Here is a 21,850-nt window from a genome sequence, read left to right as displayed (position 1 = left end):
TTTTAGGAGCATTAGCAACTAAGGCCATATTGCTCCGGGATATGCGGTGGTCATTCCCTGACCTTTCCGCATCCTCCGTATTTGGTGGTGACGGGCTCGAACTCCGGTCTAATCAAGAAGCGTGTGCTACGCACTGCTGCTCCTTCCCACCTGGCTACGGAGGCACCTCTTCTAACGTCCTTTTGATTGAAGACTACAGCAGGCATTGAATGGAGTGTACTGGGAATGGTAGGAGGTAGTTTTCCAATATCATCAATACACAAATTAGAAGAAAAGTAGAATAGTGGGTCAGCTCTATCTTTAGCTGAGGTGGCAATAGAACCATCCGTGTTGACAGATGTGGGAATAGATATGGGCAAAAGTTGAGGCAAATAGCTATGGCAAGAGACCATAATGCTGACTACCATTTGAACAAAAAGCAAGTTTTCTACTCTTAACCTGTTCAAAATCTAGTTTGGACTGATCAATAACTGTTGGGTAGACAGAAAGTAAACATTAGTCATCCCTGATCAGACCACAAACATAAGCAATTGAATCTTTGTTTTTGAAGTCAAAGGGCAACCAGAATGAGTATTACCTTTAGTGGACAAGCTGTTCTCTTTAAACTTTAAACTATCAGTGAAAAATGTAAAATATACATCTTCTCTGAAAGCTGTTTTTAATATTTAACAGGTTTATGTTGCACTTTTCCTTAATTTGAAACAAAATTTGAAGCAAATTTGCTGTTCAGTAAAATCATTCGTTTTAAGATGTACTGAAACAAATAAAACAACTATTCATATGAACTAATTCAGACTGACTGCAGATAAATTGATGATTACTGCATTACTATAAATGATTCACTGATCATGTTGAAACAAGTTGCAACGTGTTTAAACACTGCAGTTCTAAGGTACAACACCAGTCTCCAAACATTTTGATCATGCCTCTTGTAACATTTTCATGAATTTAATGTCTGGTTATAAACTTGTTTGTTTTTAATGATTTTACAATATTGGTTAAAATTTAACGATGGTTTCTTCTTCAGGGGTGTCCTTTTACTGTATCTATAAAGCCACCATGGAGACAGCATACAGGAATTTTCCATTGCTGTTCATTTTGTTCAAGTGGAGGCTCTAAAGATTCCCGGTGTGCTTGTGGAGGAACCATACCTGGTTAGACAGTGTAATAATATAGTGCTAATAAGTAATATTTCTGTAATGCAACATGCTATAAGAATTTAAAACAGTAGATATAGTGGATATCATTTAGAAGCTTATCTATGTTTTATATACTATCAGTTGGTATTCGGATACAGTAAATACTGAGTTATCTTTGCTTATAGTAGCAACATAAGCATGAATAATCAAGAAATAAAGGTCATCCAAAATTATTTTATACTTGCATGTATCAAATTTTTTTTTTTTATATAATGAAACATATGAGATTTGATGAAAACGTTTAGGGACTGACTTTGTATCTGGCAATCGTGATATTGCAACTTGTAACATACTGAGAGATTCATCTAGACGTAGTAACACATGAATCACCCATTTATCTGTAGCCAATGAATTAGCATGCATTGATTAGAAGGTGTTTTATGTGTTTCTTCACATTTTAAAATTAGTGATTTTACTGAGCTGTACAAGTGATTTTACTTGCATCAAATTTTGATTCAGATTAGAGAAAACTATAACAGAAACCAATGAAATGTTAAGAACAGCTTTTAGAGAAGATGCTATATGTCAATTGAAGACTTATCAGTTGTACTCCAAGCTTAAAGAGGACCACTTGCCTTGCAAAGGCGATCATTATTCTGGTTACCCTTCAACAACCAATAATCCAATCACTATTGTTCATGTATGATCAGGAGTACTTGACATGTAATTGTCTGTGAAATTGATATTTCTAAAGGAACATCTTAATTTTAAAACAAGTTTTGGAATGCAGATTCAGCCAGATTTGTTCCTTGTTGATCATAGATAGGGTCGTTGTATGTTAAGATCTTTATCAAAAGATCCTAACTACTACTAACCCACACTTTGTTTCTTCAGTCATTACTAGTGATGAATCATGGTCGCTGTCATTAACAACCCTACCTACCTTCGTATCATCTGCAAACTTGGACTTTATGCGTGATATACCTTTAACAATATCATTGATAAATACAGAAATCAATAATGGACCCAACACAGACTCCTGGGGGACATCGCTAATAACATTAGTCCATGAAGAGCAGTGTCCATTGATTATCACTCTGTCTTCTCTTGCTCTTAATGCCATACTGCTCCAACTTGTGCAGTTGTCTTCCATGTGCAACAGTATCAAAAGCGTTCCTAAAATACAAGTATATGATATCAAAATCATTTTTTGCATCCAGTTCCTTTGTAATGACATCATAGTATCTGATAAAATTGGTCAGAGAAGACTTACCCTTAACAAACCCATGCTGTGTATGAACTATAACTGCAGTCTTATCTACATTTTCCCCGGAACAGAAGTTAAACTGACAGGTCTGTAATTATTTGTCACCTTTCAATCCCCCTTTGTGAATTGAGGATACATTTGTACATCTTCAGTCCATGGGGACTTCCCCTGAGTCCAAGGATGCCTTCATAATCATGGCTTAAGGGTCAGCTTACTTATTTGCTGCCTTCTTTAATATAACTAGATAGGTGCCTTCCTTATGTTTAACTTCAACAATTTCTCCTCTGCTTTGCTTTCAATTATTTCAAAATCATTTTAACTCCCTGTTTGAGTTTGATTAGTTCTGGCCTCCATTTCCCTACAGAATTCCTCACGTGTGAGTGTAGATGAAAAATGCTCATTCAGTTTGTCAGCTACCTGAGCAGAATCATCAACAGTTGAACCATTGATATCAAGTGGACCAATCTGATTCATCTACTTCCTTCTAGAGTTTACATAAGTAAAGAAGTCTTCATTGTTTTTCTTTGCATCCTTTCCCAAATTTTTCTTGTAATTTGCTTCGCTTGCCTAATCTCCTTTGTGACTTGATCAGAGACTAGCTTATATCTGCCATAGGCATCTGTGTTTACTGATAATTTATATGCATCTTCTGCATATTTCTTCTCTGCTACAAGTATCATTAGTTCATTTGACATCTATCTAGGCCTAAACTTTGAACAGCATTTCTTAGTTGGGGAAAAAACCTAGTAGCTTCCAAGATTAATTTTTTGAATGTTTCCCTTTTAGAATTTGTTGTTGGTAGCATCATCAGTTGATTCCACTGTATAGAATTTAAAAACTGCCTGAGACCATCGTAGTCACCTTTATGAAAGCAAAAACCATTCCCTTTACACCTGATGGTAGTTATATCTTTGAGTAAATCCCATGTCAGTACATTGTGATCACTGCCACCTAGTGGTTTCTTTATCTGCAGATTCTTAATGCATGAACAATCATCCAATAATCACTTGCACACTAGCAACACAAAAGTGTTGCTAGTGTGCAAGTGACCAGTCCGCAAGTTCCAGTCTATATCTGGGAAGTTAAAATGCCTCATTATAAGACAATTTAATTTACTGGCCCATTCTATTTCTCTCTAAAGTTGTTTGTTGTACTCATCGGAGTCAATAGGCCTATAACACACTCCTACTCTCAATCCCAGTGCTTATGACACAGAACTGACTCAACGTTGCACTATCCACCCATGTCAACTCGATGCACTTTCTTAGATTTTGTGTGTTTCTTAACTAACATCATAACTCCTCCTCCTTTTCTATCCTTTCTGTACACAATGTACTCCCCAAATTCCAATTCTTCATTCCTTATATCTGTATAAGATCACGTCTCTGATATCCCAACTAATTGTTGCCAGCACCCATTCACGTGGTTCACCTCGCATGACCATTGTACTGGGGATTCTTTATTAATTTTTGTACTAATGTTTTTCGACTAAAGAAAGGCAACGCATGCCTGAAAGCTATTTATGTAAGTGTATTTTAACTGTTTATTTTATGTCTTCAATTTTAATAAACCGTTCTAAGTTTTAAGAAGTGTAAAAATGGCTGAACAGTGTGTAAGAACTTTCAGAAAATGTAGAAGAAATGCTAATGAAACATTAGAGGAGAGATCTAATAGACTAAGAGACCGAAACGAGACTCTGCGACTATGAACAAGGACAGAAAACATTGAAGAAAGAGGAACAAGATTGGAAATGAGAAGATGGGCCAAACGCCATAGGACTAATTAAATAGAAGTACTGGATGCAAATAATCAACAAGCTGTAATTAATGTGGAAGAGCATGACATAGGAAATATGTTATAGCTGTGAGTATTGCAATGCAAGATATTGGGGACATGAGTTAAAAACATCAAATAAATACACTAAATGCTGTAATGATGGAAAGGTTTCCTTGACCCACTGTCTGACACACCTACCTGAAAATGGTCCATACTGTTTTAGAATACAGCCAGATTTACTGTTTGGTCTCACAACTATATTCAAATGAGGCAAATAAGCCAGGACAACTTTATATTTTTGATTCTGCTGAAGCAACAACAAAATGGCTTGAAAAACAACCAAACCAAGCGTGTATGGCCAAAGTAATGCAACAATTGGACGAGATGCTGTGACAAGTTAACCTATTTGCTGAGTCATATAAACAAATGCATCAAATAACCCAGGCCAATCCAACAATGAATGTGCGCATGGCATTTATAGAAGACTCAAATTTAGATAAGAGACGATATAATGCACCTACATCCAAAAACGGAGGTTGCTGCAATATTTGTTGGAGAAGACCACCTGCAGAAAGAGACATATGCATATATCCCACAGGTGACTGCTGTTGAATTATATCACCGCTAAACAAGAATGGTGAAGACTGAAGGATCTAAATTAAACTATTTACGCCATAATCAGAAAGATGGCGTATGTTACACCGGGTACAACCGGTATCTACAAGTTGTCCTATATGGTCAAACAGTAAATCAGGAACACTAAAAAACAGTTCTACAGTAATTGTGTCATGCTGGGTGGAGAAAATGGCTACAAAAATAGGTTCAGGAATTGGCACCTAACGTCATGATGATAATTTCCCTGTACACTCAGTGCTTTGCATTCAAGGATGTCTCGTATTCTGCCTTCACCTGCGTAACTTTCTTTGTAACTTGATTACAGACAAGCTTATATCTTCGGTGTCACCTGATAATTTATATGCATCCCATACATTTTTCTTCTCTGCCACCAGCCTCATTTATTCATTTGACATCCGTTTAGGCTTGAACCTTGAACAGTATTTCTTAGTTGGAATGAAAAGCCTAGTAGCCTCCAAGTTTAAGTCCCTGAAGGCTTCCCATTTAGAATTCAATGTTGATAACATCATCAGGTTGATCCCACTGTACAGAATTGAAAAACTGTCTGAGACCCCCCCTCTAGTCACCTTTACAAAAGCAAAAGCCCTTCTCTTTAGCCTTGATGGTAGATACATCTTTAAGTAATTCCCATATCAGTACATTGTGATCACAGTCACCCAGTGGTTCCTCTATCTCCAAATTCTTAGTGCATGAATAATCACTGCTGATAATCAGATCAAGAGTATTACTCCCTCTGGTTGCCTCTAGAACATGCTGCTGTAGAAAACAGTCATCCAATAAATCCAAAAAAGTCTTGCTGGTGTGCAAGTGACTAACCCACAAGTTCCAGTCAATATCTGGAAAGTTAAAATCCCCCATTATATGACATTCTGATTTACTGGCCCACTCTATTTCTCTGCACAATTGCTCATTATACTCATCAGATTCATTAGGCCTAACACATACCTACTCTCATTTTTCCTCTCCCAGTGCTTATGTCACACTAAACAGACTTAACATTGCATTGTCTACCAACATCAATTGAATGCACTTCCTTAGCTTTTATGTGTTTCTTAAATAATAGCATAACCCCTCCTCCCTTCCTGTCCTGTTTATCCTTTCTGTACACATTGTACTCCCCAAATTCCAATTCTGCACTGCTTATATCCGTGTGACACCATATCTCTGATATCCCAACAGTATTTGCCTTTGATGTCTTTACTAGCACTTCAAGCTCATCAAATTTATTAACTATACTCCTAGCATTGGTGTACAAGCAAGTATACATGCACCTGTTACTCAATAAATACATGGGCTGTGTTAGGGTAACTAAGAGTTACCCTAACACAGCCCATGTATTTATTTCTTCCACTATGACTCCCACAGTCGTGGAACTCTCCACTGACTTGGTTTCCATGCTGCTGCTGCTCATTCTAATAGAAGCAGTGCAAGAATCACTTTTGCCTCTGACTGCAGCCACTGGTAACCTTTTAGTCTGTGTATCTCTCCCCCCCCAAGCTAGCAGTTTTCCGACCCACCTAACACTGCCTCTCGATAGCATCAGCAAATATTCTTGCACCCTTTCTATTTAAGTGTACTCCATCCCTGTAGAAGCAGTCTCTCCTGTCAACAAGCACAGACCAGGGTGAAAAAAATTCTGACCCTTGAGGCTTGCACAATCTCTCAATGGCCGAATTGATCGACAATGCTTTCATCATATACTCCCTCCTATCATGTTTGGGCAGAATTAAAGACACTTTCACATTCAACCCTAACTCGCAACTTTTTTTTCAATATTGACCTGTACTTGTTGAGTAAATCTGAAGATCTCTTTATCTTAATGTCATTAGTTCCAACGTGTACAACAAATCACCTTTTATGCCTTTAAAAGATGATATCTGCTCTACATCATCAACTTTTTCCCTTGGCAGACATACTCTAGTCCTCTTCCATCTATCCTTCTTGCATAGTATATTCACCATCTCCCTGACAATAGTCACCAACAATAACTTGTTCCTGTAGGACCAGCGCATTCTGCCTTGTAGATTGCCTCTGTGTTGTCTGATGCACAGGAGTGAGCTCTGCCGCTGAGCTGGGCAGATGAGAGCTGCCCAGCTTTTTCCTTTTTCTTCCATCCTTCTTGTTTTAGTTTTGGCATTTTGTGTAATTTACACCTCTATCTATCTGCTTTTCTCCCACATACATATATTTTTGCATCCTTTGCTGCTGCTTCATTCACTTAGATACAACTGTCATATTACTTTTATAAGGCACCTCCGTAGCCAGGTGGGAAGGAGCAGCAGTGCGTAGCACACGCTTCTTGATTAGACTGGGGTTCGAGCCCCTCACCACCAGATACGGAGGATGCAGAAAGGTCAGGGAATGACCACCGCATATCCCTGGAGCAATATGGCCTTAGTTGCTAATGCTCCTAAAAACCAAATAAAAAAAACAAACAAAATTACTTTTATCACTCAATTAACTTTTTGCCTCATACTTAATTTATACATTATATATGTATATCAGATTTTAGCACTCTGTGATTCTTTTTTCCCCCCAAGAAATAGGCAATTCTAAGATAAGACCATCAGGAATGCTTTAATCTGCAACCAGTTACACTGTCAGGGAGACTGCTTCAAAGGAGATCAATATGAATAGCTAGTAAGCTTTGTAATTTCCAAAGTAATGATATATACATAATGATGCAATCTTATAACTATTTAGTAGTTAGCTGCAAGTAGATCTGATGCATTTACATTAATTGTATGTTAACTCACTATGCAACTTGAGGCTTTTTCCCTAAAATGCACCATAATTCAAATTACTACAAACCATCAGGCATCTTTCATATTGTGGAGTTATACTTTGCAACTGCCTTGCCATCATTGCAACACCAGGGTGCCTGCCCACTCTCCGAAGAGGAGCCAATCAGCTCCGAAACAGTGCCGTCTGGATGGTGGCATCCGCTGAGAATAAGTAACAATAGTCTTCTCCTATTTTGAAGCATTACTTATTCGAGATAGTGCAATTTAAAGGTGGTAGATGACTTTCATCAACCGGTGAAATACCACCACTTTGCTTATTGGAGGCTTGAAGTGGTGAAACCCATGTTTAGTCTCCAGAGAAAAGTTTCCGGCATCCCCCTCCCCCCATACTTATCCTTTAACCCATGCACGGTACTAAGTACTATAGGTTTCGATACCTTTCGTGTTTGGGGTTTTCATAAAAAAAAAAAAAAAAAAAAATATAATGGCAACTCGTGAAGGTATCCACAATATGAGATTAGCATTAGCATTAGTAGAGGCATTTGATGCAAGAAAGCAAGCTTATGCAGCATCAGCCAAAAAAAAAAAAAAAAAAAACCCCACTTCCACTTCACCCCTCTGTTCGTTCAAAATACCTGTCCAGCTGAGCCTTAAACCTATTTAGGCTATCAACCTCCACTACAAGGGATGGAAGTCTGTTCCACCAACCAAACACCCGCTGGCTAAAGGCAAATTTCCGCACGTCTATCCTACATCTGTCTTTCCTCAATTTGAATTTATGCCCTCTCAGGTGATTATTCTGAGCTAGAGGAAGAATCCCATCAGCATTGAGCATGCTCAAACCATTCAAGGCTTTATACACCTCTATCAGATCACCTCGCCGGTGCCTAGTCTCCAGACACTGTAATTTGCAAAACTTAAGCCTTTCTTCGTAAGAGCACCCCTTTGTTCCATTCACTAATCTTGTTGTCCTTCTCTGTACTCGTTCCAGCAGCTCTACATCCTTCTTGAAATGAGGCCTCCAGACCTGTATACAGTACTCTAGGTATGGCTTGACCATTGCCTTATACAAGGGAATAATCACCTCTTTATCCCTGCTGGAAAAATTCCTGTATATCATTGACAATACTCCATGAGCTACTCTTGCAGCCCGTCTGCACTGCTCAGAGAACTTCATATCTGCCTGCACAACCACCCCCAAGTCCCTTTCATTCTCTACTGACATAGCCCAGTGGTCAGGAGCGAGAGTGCATAGCACGCGTTCCTTGAGTGGACCGGGGTTCAAACCCGTGACTACTAAATACGATAAATATTTTGTATTGACGATTTATTGTAAACTCTACTGACTTGGTTGTCGTGCCGGAGTATAAACAGAAAATTTATTTATTTATTTATTTGCCACTGTCAGTGTAGTACCACAGAGTTGATACGTTGCTCTGGGGTTGCTGTTTCCCATGGGTAGTACTTTACATTTGTCAGTGTTAAACTTCATTTGCCACCTCCCAGCCCATCTGCTCAACCTTTCCAGATCCTATCCTGAAAAAGGCCTCTGAGGTTGGGAAAATTCATATTTTAGTATTAAATCAGCTCACACCAACCATAAGAATAAGTATTTACTGTAACTAAAATATTTATTTGCATATTAAAATAAAATAAATATTTACAAAAACTGCTATTATATTAAATATACATGTAAAAACATTAAAACTGTGATAAAATCCTTGAGATAAAATACACTAAAATAAACCGGATTAAAAACGATAAAAATCTCTGGAGCTTTCGGAAGCTTGCGCTCCCTTCCTCAGCAGTAACAAAACTTCCTGCAGCACGTCCATATATATAACAGGCTCACAGTACCTATACACGTGGTGCAGTCGGCGCATGGTCTGAACTGGAAGCGGAAATAGCTCGGGAACGTGTTAAGCAAAACCGTTCATCCGTACTTAGGATAATAGTTTCAAACAGAGGATGCATACGCATACCTCTGTCCCTATTCATAATATTGTGGTCGGATGAACAGATTCGTAGGCTCTCGAGCCATTTACGGTTCCAGAACCCATGCGCTCGATCCATGATAACCGCATCCTCTGGGGAAATTTGATGCTGCTTCTCCCAAAAATGTTCGGCCACAGCAGACTTATTGTAATCAGCGGTTTTTATAGCATTTGCATGCTCCCCCAGACGATCCTTGAGCCGTCGTTTTGTCTCGCCCACATAACACTCCCCACAATCCGGGCATTTTATCCTGTATACTACTCCACTACTCAGGTCCTTTGCTATTGGGTCTTTTACCTGAGACAACACTGTGTGCAATCCCCGCCCAGGAAGCTGCACACAGCATGTTTTATAGCCCCGCAAAATTCTAGCGAGATGCTCAGTAACGCCCAGATAGTAAGGAATGTATGCGGTAGCGACAGGAACAAACGGTTCCTGACGGTTAGACTCTATTCCTCTACTAAATCTGTCTATGATCCTCTGGGGGTATCCGCATTTTCTAAGGTCTGCTGTGACCCGTCTAATTTCACATTCTTTGTCCTCAGAGGTGGTGCAGTGTGACCCTGCTCTATCTAGTAGAGCTTTCACTACACTATTCTTATGCTGCCCAGCTTGTGCTGAACTATAATGGGTGTACTGGCCTCTGCACATAGGTTTTTTAAACACAGAAGTTTTTAGCCTAGGGCCTACCCTAGAGACCAGTACATCCAAGAAAGGAAGGGTACCTCCTGTTTCCACCTCTGAGGTAAATTGTATAAATTGGGAGAAGCTATTAAGCCAATGGAGTGCATCATCCTCTCTCCCCTTCTGGACCACGGTAAAGGTATCATCAACATACCTTTTCCATTTCTTTATGGGAAACTGACATCCACTAAAAACCCTGTCCTCTAACTCCTCCATGGCCAGATTGGCCACGATGGCGCTAATAGGAGATCCCATGGCTGTACCGTGAACCTGTTTGTACATAACACCTTGGTACACCGTAGTGGTGCTGGCCAGACAAAGTTCTACACCCGAACAAATATCCTCTACGTTTAAAAGCGATCTACTACCCAAAGAGACATCATTACTCAAAGATCTTCTAACACAATACATTCCATGTTTAATTGGAATGCATGTGAATAGTGACACCACATCAAAAGAAATCATGCTGTCGTTTTCATTTACAGTCAAATCTTTCACAAAATTCACAAATTTGTGAATTTTGTGAATCAGTAAAGAATTTGTCCAAGGAAGCTCTCATAATTATGGCTAAGGGTTTGCTTACTTCCTTTGCTGCCTCCTTTAATATAACTGGATAGATCCCATCCACCCCGGGTGCCTTTCTTGTGTTTATCTTCAACAGTTTCTCCTCCACTTTACTCCCAGTTATTTCGAGATTCTGTAGCTTACTGCTAGAGTTGAATACACCTCTGGCATTCCCCTCGCTGAATAACTCCTCATGTGTGAATGTCAATGCAAAATATTCATTTAGTTTGTTAGCTACCTGAGCAGGATCATCAACAGTTGACCCATCAATATCAAGTGGACCAATCTGATTCATCCCCTTCCTTCTAGAGTTTACATAAGTAAAGAACTCTTTGCTGTTTTTCTTTGCATCCCTTGCCAAAGATATCTCGTAATCTGCCTTCGCCCGCCTAACCTCCTTTGTAACTTGGTTGCATAACAACTTGTATCTATCATAGGCTTCTGTGTCATGTGTTAATTTGTAAGTATCCCATGCATTTTTCTTCTCTGCCATATGCCTCATTAGTTCATCTGACATGCATTATTCTGACATCATCTGACATCCATATTGTTCAAGGTCTAAACCTTGAACAATATTTCTTAGTTGGTATGTAAAGCCTAGTAGCTTCCAAGATAACTTCTTTGAATGCTTCCCATTTTGAATTTGCTGTTGGTAACATCATCAGTTGGTCCCAGTGTATAGAATTTAAATACTGTCTCAGTCCATCGTAGTCGCCTTTACAGAAGCAATAACCCTTCCCTTTACCCCTAATGGTAGTTACCTCTTTGAGTAAATCCCACTTCAGCACACTGTGATCACTGCCACCTAGTGGTTCATTTATCTGCAGATTCTTAATGCATGAAGAATCACTGCTGATAATCAAATCAAGAGTATTACTCCCTCTAGTTGCCTCCCGAACATATACATAATGATGCCAATCTTATAACTATTTAATAGTTAGCTGCGAGCAGATCTGATGCATTTGCACTAACTTGTAAGCTTTGTAATTTCTCAAATATTAGTTTAGTCCATGAACTTTTTAACACATCACATAAGATTAACCTTAAATCATAACCTCAGCTTATTTTTCAGATCAATAAAGTATGCATGAATAACTGTTAAGTACTAAATTTCTAATTGATAATTTTTTTTTGGGTTTTAGAAGTGGTTAAGTTTTTCTTGCAGTGCCACAATTCTTTTGTCATGCATTTTATTTGTAGACTAAATGGAATTCTTAAGGTTAGTTAAACTGTTTATTATTAGTTACTAGTTATCATTTATGATTAGCAGAACTACAGCATAGCTTATTGCATTGCCCAATGGCTGATGGCAGAAAAATACTATTTGTACATTATTTTCCTGCATTCTACATTATTTTGGAAAAAAAAAAAAAAGAAACCATATGACTTCTAAATGGGAAAAAGATCACAAGTACTTATGAAAATGCATGGCTTTATACCCTAATTAAATTTATCAAGTAGAGATAATTAAAAAATAATACAAAATTGTCCACGTTAGTGACCTCTTGCCCCCTTATTTGAGTGCAGCTGTACTGTTTCATAGGTCTTCAATAAATTCTTCAAACAACAAAAATTAAAATAAAAATAATGGAAAAAAATCATGCAGATATTACACTGATAAAAACTTTATATACCCAGTGTGAATATACACATAAAAATTAATTCTGGTAATTCATTTTATCAGCTCTCATTGTATTTATTTTTATTCTGATTAATTTTATTTTTTCTTTTGACTGACTTTTTAGTTTTCTTTTGAATATATTTTAATTTGAAAATTGCACTGTATTTTAGTTTGAAAGATTTATTATGTTTTATATGAAATCACATAAAATTATTTATATGGAATCACATAAAATTATTTATATGGAATCACATAAATTTTTTTATGTGATTATAGTATTTTATGTTAAACATAATTTGTTTTACATACAATTTTTTTTTTGTTTTATGTGTTTTTCACATGATAGCTTTTACAAACTGTTTTATCCATATGTATTTTGTAGTGCTAAACATGAATACAACCTTAATTTTGTTTTAATAGTTTATTAAAAATCATTTAATAAAATGTAAATTTTTAAAACTTAGACTGTCCTGAGTTTTGATTAAAATTTACAAAAATTTAATAAGAAAATCCTCTCAGAGAGCTAAGGAAATTATGCCTGCACCTTTCAGCAAAATTACTTTTAGATAAAAAGCCAACAGGCTTGGTTAAACAAAAGTAGCAGTCCTCAAGGTGTTGCAATCACGCCAACCCAGTTGTAAAGTTATTTCATCAATACGAGAGATTCCAAAAGGTGTGCACTTAAATAAAATATAAATGCTCAAGGCATAATATATTATGAGTTTAAAATACACTATAAAATGTCGGTGTAACTAGTGAACTCATAATGGAAAAAATACTTAAGTACTGTATAAAGGCAACTGGGGTGGCATGATTGTAACACCAGAGTGCCTGCCCACCCACTGAGGATAGGCCAGTAAGCCTTGAAACAGTGCCCACTGAGAATAAGTAACATTAGTCTTCTCTATTAGTGAAGCGTTACTTATTCGAGATAGTGAAATACATGGTAACTCATTGTGAAGGTAATCACAATATGGGATACAATTAAATCGATGCCTTTACACTACTTATGTAGTTTTTCAGGTGACTTCAGTATGGTGTATTTACCATAATATTTTATAGTGTATTTTAAACTCATAATATATTATGCCTTGAGCATTTAAATTTTATTTAAGGTTAATATATGCAGTTACTTAATATACGCAGAACTGTTGTTTCATTCAAATCTTGTCACCATTGTTATAGTATAGCGTAAGTAATAGGGGAATTAAAATTTTTAATTGAGGTAAATAGGTTGATCTAAAGTTTGGATCAATTAGGTTGGCGTTAGGTACTCAGGAGCGAGAGAGCAGTAGCACATGCTCCTTGAGTAAACCGGGGTTCAAGTCCCTGACTGCTAAATACGGTCAATCTGCCAACCTGCACTGGACCAGCATGGCAGATTATGGTCCATTTCCCTCAACATGAATTGTTGAGGAGGCTTCCATCCTGCAGTGGGTTGATAACGGCTGCAGTTTTTAGTTGGATAATTTTGTTATATATTATAATTAACTTATAACTCCAAATCACTTGTTGGGCATATATCTTTGTGTTTAGCTAAAAATATAAATAATTTCACATTTTGGTTGTTATGGTATAGCATAATGCATATTTCAAACTTATTAAAAAATAAATAATAAAGGTATAACATAAAATTAGGTAGTATAATACATATTATTGCATTTAGGATTCTATTAGATCAGTGTAGTATTGACTATTAATTAACTAATTTATTAATCTTATTAATTTTCATTGTTAATCAATTGTATTCAAATGGAAATCATGCCCCAGACTAGAGCAACCAAGCAACCGGCACAAAGGAGGAGGAGTCTTTTGGCTCTGGGGACAATTCTCCTATGCATCGCAGCCTAAAAAAATGTTCAAATTGTGAAATTTTGCAGACCTTTCAGAAACAGGACATGATCTAGCCAAGGAGGGTGCCTTTGTGTGTGTGTGTGCTAGGTGTAGGGAGTGTCAAGAAATTAGGTTTAGGCCCAAATTGATGTCAGATGAACTGATGAGACTTGTGGCAAAGAAGAAAAATATATGGGATGCATGTAAATTTTCAGGCAACACAGAAGCCTATAGTAGATGCAGTGGCAGACAAAGAAACTGCATCACCTTAAAAGAGTAACATTTGTACTGAAATATAAGATATTGTTTGATTACAGTCATTTTGTTTGTCGTAAAGCAAAGGTATTGCATCAGCCATTTCTACAAATATGACATTGGAATGGTATACATGCTCATTAGTATCCTGTTTTGCAGAGGTGTAAGCATGGCTCCATATGTTCAGTTGACACCAAGAAAAAAAAAAAGTGTAGCTGTTGCTATGTCCCAGGAAGAGCTTTTTATGTGAGCTATCACTGATAAAATAGGCTGTCAACAGTATCCTGGGTGCTGAAATTAAAGCATGAAACTGGTGATGTGAAGAGAAGACCTGGATCAGGCCATAAGAGAGTGACTATGCTTTCCCAAGATTGATATTTGAAATGGCTATGCCTTCGTAATCTCCATGCTAATACTCCTGATCTAAACCTGGACTTTGAGATGGTGCTGAAACAAGTGTTTCAACACCATCTTTGAGATGGTGTTGAAAATGGGGTTTGAGATGGTGCTGAAACAAGTGTTTCAACACCATCTCAAACACGAACTATCCAAAAATGGCTTTCAGAATGTGGCTTTGCATGCCTATCAGCCCAAGAAGAAAAAGCCTTTGTTGACCCAACAAATGAGGAAGAAGTGACTTGCTTGGGCTAAAATGCATGTTTCATGGACAAAAAAAAAGCAATGGGACACCATCTTTTCTGACCAATCGAAATTAAACTTGCATGGCTCGGATGGGAAGCGATATGTCAGAACACGAAAATTGGAGGCATACCATCCTGATAGCATAACACCGACTGTAAAATTCCCCACCGGTCAGATGGTCTGGGAATGCATAACAAACAAAGGGGTGGGGCGAATTAAATTTATTAATGAAATGGTGAATGCAGAAACCTACACTGCTATCTTGGAGGAGTGCCTGAAACCCGTTATTAGGGATCACCACGCAGACATCAAAACTGAATTTTTCAACAGGACTCAGCACCTTGCCACAAATTGGTAAGTTTTATGCTATTTAGATTTAATCATGAGTTTGACTTCTTGTCTCACAAGGCTTAAAACATATTACACTAATGTATTCCCTCATTTTTCTCCCTTAAGGTGCAGTCATACCTCAGAAATGCGGGAATTACACTGTTGGACCGGCCCAGCAACAGTTCAGATTTGAACCCTATTGAAAATTGCTCAGAAGAACCGAATAAATAAGATTCAGAACAGGAGAGCATTGTAAGAGTGTGGTACCACGAAATTAGGCAACCGTATATCCAGAAGTTGATCAACTCTGTGCCAGATCGTTGCAAGAGTGTAATTACAGCTCAAGGAGAAATAACAAAATATTGAAGACTTATTTTGCTGATTTACAGTACATAATACTATTACATTAACTTGTCATTTTCGTTTGTACACGTAAATGCAATAAAATGTATTTTTTTTTTTTTTTTATGAAAACCCCAAACGTGAAAGGTATCAAAACCTATAGTACTTAGTACCGTGCATGGGTTGAAGGAGAAGTATGGGGGGAGGGGGATGCCGGAAACTTTGCTCTGGAGACTAAACATGGGTTTCACCACTTCAAGCCTCCAATAAGCAAAGTGGTGGTATTTCACCGGTTGATGAAAGTCATCAACCACCTGCAAATATGTATGTTTGGTTGTCATGATTGCCATTTGCGTGATTTCTCATAATTACGCATTTTACCCTTTGGGAAGTTATTTATGGCAATTAGGTATATCAGGTGGAGTCTTTTTATTGGATTTCATTCACAGAGCTATATATATCCCATCTAATAAATGCATTTTGAACATTAATGCAACCCACAATGCAGCGCAAAACACATTATTTGCAAAATTCACAAGTGATGCAGTTTTTTTTTTCCCACTGTATAAGTTAGCCTGTAATCAAGTCATAAAGGAGGTTAGGCAAGTGAAGGCAGATTATGAGAAATCTTGGCAAAGGATGCAAAGAAAAACACTTATATGAACTCTAAAAGGAAGGGATTGATTCAGATTGGTCCACTTAATATCAATGGTTTGACTGTAAATGATCGTTCTCAGATAGATGCCAAACTAAATGAGTGTTTTGCATTCTCTACATTCACACATGAGGAGGAGAGGAGAGGAGAGGACAAGATGTTTAACAGACTCTAACAGGGAGTTAAATGATTTTGCAATAACTAAGAGCAAAATGGAGGAGAAATTGTTTAAGTTAAACATAAGAAAGGTACCTGGGATGGATGGGATCTATCCAGTTATATTTAAAGGAGGCAGCAAAGCTAGTAAGAAAACCATTATCCATAATTAATAGAGCATCCTTGACTCAGAGAAAGTCCCCATGGACTGGAGTTGTGCAAATGTATCTCCAGTTCACAAAGGGTAATACGAATAATTGCAGACCTGTTAGTTTGACTTTAGTTCTAGGGAAAATAATGGAGTCACTGGTTAAAGAAGCATGGCAGGATCATCTAGACAAGACTGCAGTAAAAATTCAGATACAGCATGGGTTTGTTAAGAGGAAGTTTGTCTGACCAATTTGATTGGATACTATGAATGCAAAAAATAATTTTGATATCATATACTTGGATTTCAGGAAAGCTTTTGATACTGTTGCACATGGAAGACTACTGTACAAACTGGAGCTACAATGGATAAAAGGATGGTTGAGTGGGAGAAGACAGCGGGTAATTAATGGGTGCTGCTCTTCCTGGACTAATGTATTTGTGGTGTCTCCCAGGGTTTGGTGTTGGGCCCATTGTTGTTTTGTATATTTATCAATGATATTGATGAAGCTATATCAAACTTTGCAGATGTTACAAAGGTTGGCAGAGTTGTTAATAACAGTAATAACAGTATGCTGCTGCAACATCAAGTAGTGAAATACCACCACTTTGCTTATTGGAGGCTTGAAGTGGTGAAACCCATGTTTAGTCTCTAGAGCAAAGTTTCCGGCATCCCCCTCCCCCCATACTTCTCCTTCAACCCATGCACTGTACTAAGTACTATAGGTTTTGATACCTTTCGTGTTTGGGGTTTCCATAAAAAAAACAAAAACAAAAAAACAAAACAGGATCTGGAAAAGTTGGGCAGATGGGCTGAGAAGTGGAAACTGAAGTGTAACATTGAAAATGCACAGTACTGCATATGGGTAGCGGTAACCTCAGAGAAATGTACCAACTGGGTGGTGTTATATTCAGGGTGGTGGAGAATGAAAGAAACCTGGGGTAATTGTGCAGTCAGATATGAAGTTTTCTGAGCATAGAGACAGGCTGCCAGAGTAGGTCATGAGGTCTTGTCAATGATATACAGGAATTTTGCTAGCAGGGATAAGGAGGTGATTATCCCCTTGTATAAGGCAATGGTCAGGTCACATCTTGAGTACTGCATAGAGGCCTGGAAGTATCATTTTAAGAAGGATGTAGATTTGCTAGAACGAGTACGAAGGGCAACAAGGCTGGTTAGGAGAACAAAGGGGTGCTCTAACGATGAAAGGCTTAAGTTCTGCAAATTGTGGCGTCTGGAGACTAAGCACCTGCGAGGTGATCCGATTGAAGTATATCAGGCCTTGAATGGATTGAGCAGGATAAATGCTGATAGGATTCTTCCTCTTGTTCAGATTACAAACCTGAGGCAGCGTAAACTGAAATTGAGGAAAGACAGTTGTTGAATAGATGTGCAGAAATTTGACTTTAGCCAGCGAGTAGTTAATTGCTGGAACAAACTTCCATCTGTCGTTGTGGAAGTTAAAAAGCTTAAATAAATTCATGGAAGAAGTGGACAAACTTTTGGAGTGAATGGATGGGTGAAATGGAAAGTTTTTTTTTTTTTTTTTAGTGATATTGTATAAGCTTGCTTTCTTGCATCATATGCCTCTACTAATGCAAATGCTAAATAAGGGGTCAACTCAGCATTCTGATGGGCGTTTATGAGAGTTTAAAGAATCAGTAGATGCCCTTGAAGGTATTAAAGTGGGGGGACCCATCAATCTCTCAGCTGCCCAACTCAATTTCGGAGCTCACTCTTGTGCATCAGGCATCATAGCAGCAATTTTCAATACAGAATGCACTGGTCCCACAGGAACTGGTTATTGTCGGTGACTGTATTGTCTGAGAAACGGTGAACATATTGTACAAAAAGGATAGATGGAATAGGACCAGGGTATGTCTGCCAGGGGTGAAAGTTTGTAATGTTGTAGAGCAGATATCATCTTTTAAAGGCACAAAGGGTGATACTGTTGTACACATTGGTACTAATGACATTAAGAGTAGGAGATCCGCAGATTTACTTAACAAGTACAGGTCAATGTTGAAAAAAAGTCACGAATTAGGGTTAAATTTGAAAGTGTCTGCAATTCTGCCCAGACACTATAGGAGGGAGTATATGATGAGAACCTTGTCAGTCATTTCAGTCCTGGAGAGATTGTGCAAGACTCACTGGGTATAATTTTTCTCAGCATGGCTGTGCTTGTTAACTGGAGAGATTGCTTCTACCTGGCTGGGATACACTTAAATAGAAAGAGTACAAGAATATTTGCTGATGCTATTGAGACACTGTTAGGTGGGATGGAAAACTGCTAGTTTGGTAAGTGAAATTCACAGACTAAAAGATTAACAGTAGTCACAGGCAGAGAGAGAGAGAGAGAGATAAAAGTGATTCTTGCTCTGCTTCTTTTAAGAATGAACAGCAGGGTGTTGGGGATTTCAGAGATTGGTGGGAATCATCATGGAACAAGTAAATACATGGGCAGTTAGGGTAACTGAGATTAAGAACAAGTGCATTATATACTTGCATGTATACCAGTGCTAGGAGTATAGTGAGTAAATTTGAAATGGTGGTCAAGACATCAGAGGCAGATATTGTTGGGATATTAGAGACATGGTTACACACAGATATAAGCAGGGCACAATTGGAATATGGGAAGTACAATGTGTACAGAAAGAATAGGAAGGTAGGTAGGGTATGCTGTTAGTTAAGAAACTTAAAATATAAGGAAGTGCATTCAGTTGACAGATGGACTGTGCAATATCGAGTCAGTTTGGTGTGACTTAAACACTGGGAAAGTAAAGATGAGATTAGGAGTATGTTTATAGGCCTAGTGACTGATGCGTACAATGAAGAATTTTACAGTGAAATAGAGTGGGCCGGTAAATCAGAATGTCTTATAACTTCCCAGTTATAAACTGGAACTTGTGGGTTGGTCACTTGCACACTAATAAGACTTTTGTGAATTTATTGGCTGATCGTTTTTTATAACAGCATGTTTGAGAGACAACCAGAGGGAATAATACTCATCTGATTATCATCAGTGATTATTCGTGGAGTAAGAATTTGCTGATAAAGGAACCACTAGGTGGCAGTGATCACAGTGTACTGATGTGGGATTTACTTAAATATGTAACTACCATCAGGGGTGAAGGGAAAGTGTTTTGCTTTCGTAAAGGTAGCTACAGTAGTCTCACGCAGTTTTTCAATTCTATATATTGGGACCAACTGATGATGTTACCAACAGCCAATTCTAAGTGGGAAACATTCAAGGAATTAATCTTGAAGGCTACTATTCTTATCATACCAATTAAGAAATACTGTTCAAGGTTTAGGTCTAAATGGATGTCAGATGAACTATTGAGATTCGTGGTAGAAAAGAAAAATGCACGGGATGCATATCAGAGCCAGACCAAGGTATTTCCGCACCCCAGGCAGAAAGGTTTTTAGGCACCCTTTTACTAAGGATAAAAATTTCTTGCCTCATTGTTCTTCTGTTTTTGGCGACCTTAAAAAATGGCATCCCAGACAAGGGCCCTACTAGCCCATGCCTTAATCTGGCACTGATGCATATACCTTATCAGCTGACACACAAACTTGTGGTAGATATAAGCTAGTCTGTAATCAAGTCAAAATGAAGGTTAGGTAAGCAAAGGCAGATTATGAGAAATCTTTGGCAAAGGATGCAAAGAAAAACAGCAAAGACTTCTTTACTTATATAAACTGTAGAATAATGGGGATGAATCACGTTGGTCCACTTGATATCAGTGGTTCAACTGTTGATCATGCTCATATAGCTGACATACTGAATGAATATTTGGTATCTACCTTCACCATTAGGAATTCTGTAGGGAAGTGGAGGATAGAAGCTTATTGAACTATAACAGGGTGGATTTTGTAATAACTAAGAACAAAGTGGAGGAGAAATTGTTACAGTAAAAACATAAGGAAGTCATCTGAGGTGGATGGGACCTATCTAGTTTTATTAAAGGAGGCAGCAAAGGAAGTAAGCAAACCCTTAGCCATAATTATGAGAGCTTCCTTGGACTCAGGAGGTACCCATGGACTGGAGATGTGCAAATGTGACCCCAATCCACAAAGGAGGATCAAAGGGTGACACAAGTAATTACAGACCTGTTAGTTTAACTTTTGTTCCAGGGAAATTAATGGAGTCACTGGTTAAAGAAGCTGTGCTGGATCATCTAGTCAAGATTTCAGTTATAGCTTGGACACAGCATGGGTTTGTTAAGAGAAAGTCTTGTCTGACCAATTTGATACTATGATGTGGTCACAAAGGAACTGGATGCAAAGAATAATTTTGATATCATATATTTAGATCTTAGAAAGGCTTTTGATACTGTTGCATATGGATGACTGCTGCCCAGATTGGAGCAGTGTGGAATTAAGGGCAAGTTGCTACGAGGATAATTCAAAAAATAAATTACACTTGACCATAGTAGCTCAAAAGAAATTTATCGATGTATGTAACATGCAATAAAAAATGCGTACCTTGCACTACTTTTCCACATTGTCACCGAGTTGGTGTAAACACTTCTCGGAACGTGTGATTAAACATTCTATTCCCTGATGATAGAAATTCATTCCTTGGTCATTCAGCCACCGTAGAACTGCTGTTTGCACTGCTCATCGTTTGCAAATCGTTATCTCCCTAGATATTCTTTCAGCTTGCTGAAGATGTAATAGTCAGAAGGCGAAAGATCAGACTGTACATCGGATGTTGCCATACCTCTCATCCAAAACTTTGGATCAAGTGTCGTGTTGTGCGTGCATTGTGTGGCGTGGCATTGTCCTGAATGAGAATGACACCTTTGCTTTCCAGGCCTCTTGTTTTTCATTGGTGTTCACAAAGACCATAATGTTTGGCAGTATGAGACAGCATTAATTGTTGTGCCTTTTGCTATAAATTCCGTGTAAACATTGCCTTCACAGTCGAAAAACACAGTGGCCAAACTTTCCTGCTGATGATGCAACTTTGAATTTTCTATTTCTGCCACTGGCAGTCTTCGATTATTGAAATTATTTCATCAATCTGCATCATATTGTCTGCAGTGGTCGAATTTGAT

General features: G+C 38.0%; 1 protein-coding gene across 2 annotated transcripts in view; it reads left to right on the top strand.

Annotated features, from left to right (window-relative positions):
- LOC150089579 (E3 ubiquitin-protein ligase TRIM45-like) overlaps positions 1–21,850 on the top strand; it is a 236,900-nt gene that overhangs the window by 183,737 nt on the left and 31,313 nt on the right. Inside the window, exon 6 of one of the 2 annotated variants that reach the window (XM_090368677.1) lies at positions 1,028–1,154. In XM_090368677.1, coding sequence (XP_090224803.1) covers positions 1,028–1,154 — 127 coding nt within the window. Of the gene's footprint in view, positions 1–1,027; positions 1,165–21,850 lie in introns of both variants that reach the window. The other variant, XM_090368678.1, reaches the window with a different exon arrangement.

The sequence above is a fragment of the Mastigoproctus giganteus genome, chromosome 2 (genome assembly GCF_048544385.1).
Source record: "Mastigoproctus giganteus isolate SK-2022 chromosome 2, ASM4854438v1, whole genome shotgun sequence".
Classification (NCBI taxonomy): domain Eukaryota; kingdom Metazoa; phylum Arthropoda; class Arachnida; order Uropygi; family Thelyphonidae; genus Mastigoproctus; species Mastigoproctus giganteus.
This window is presented reverse-complemented; position numbering and strand designations above follow the sequence as displayed.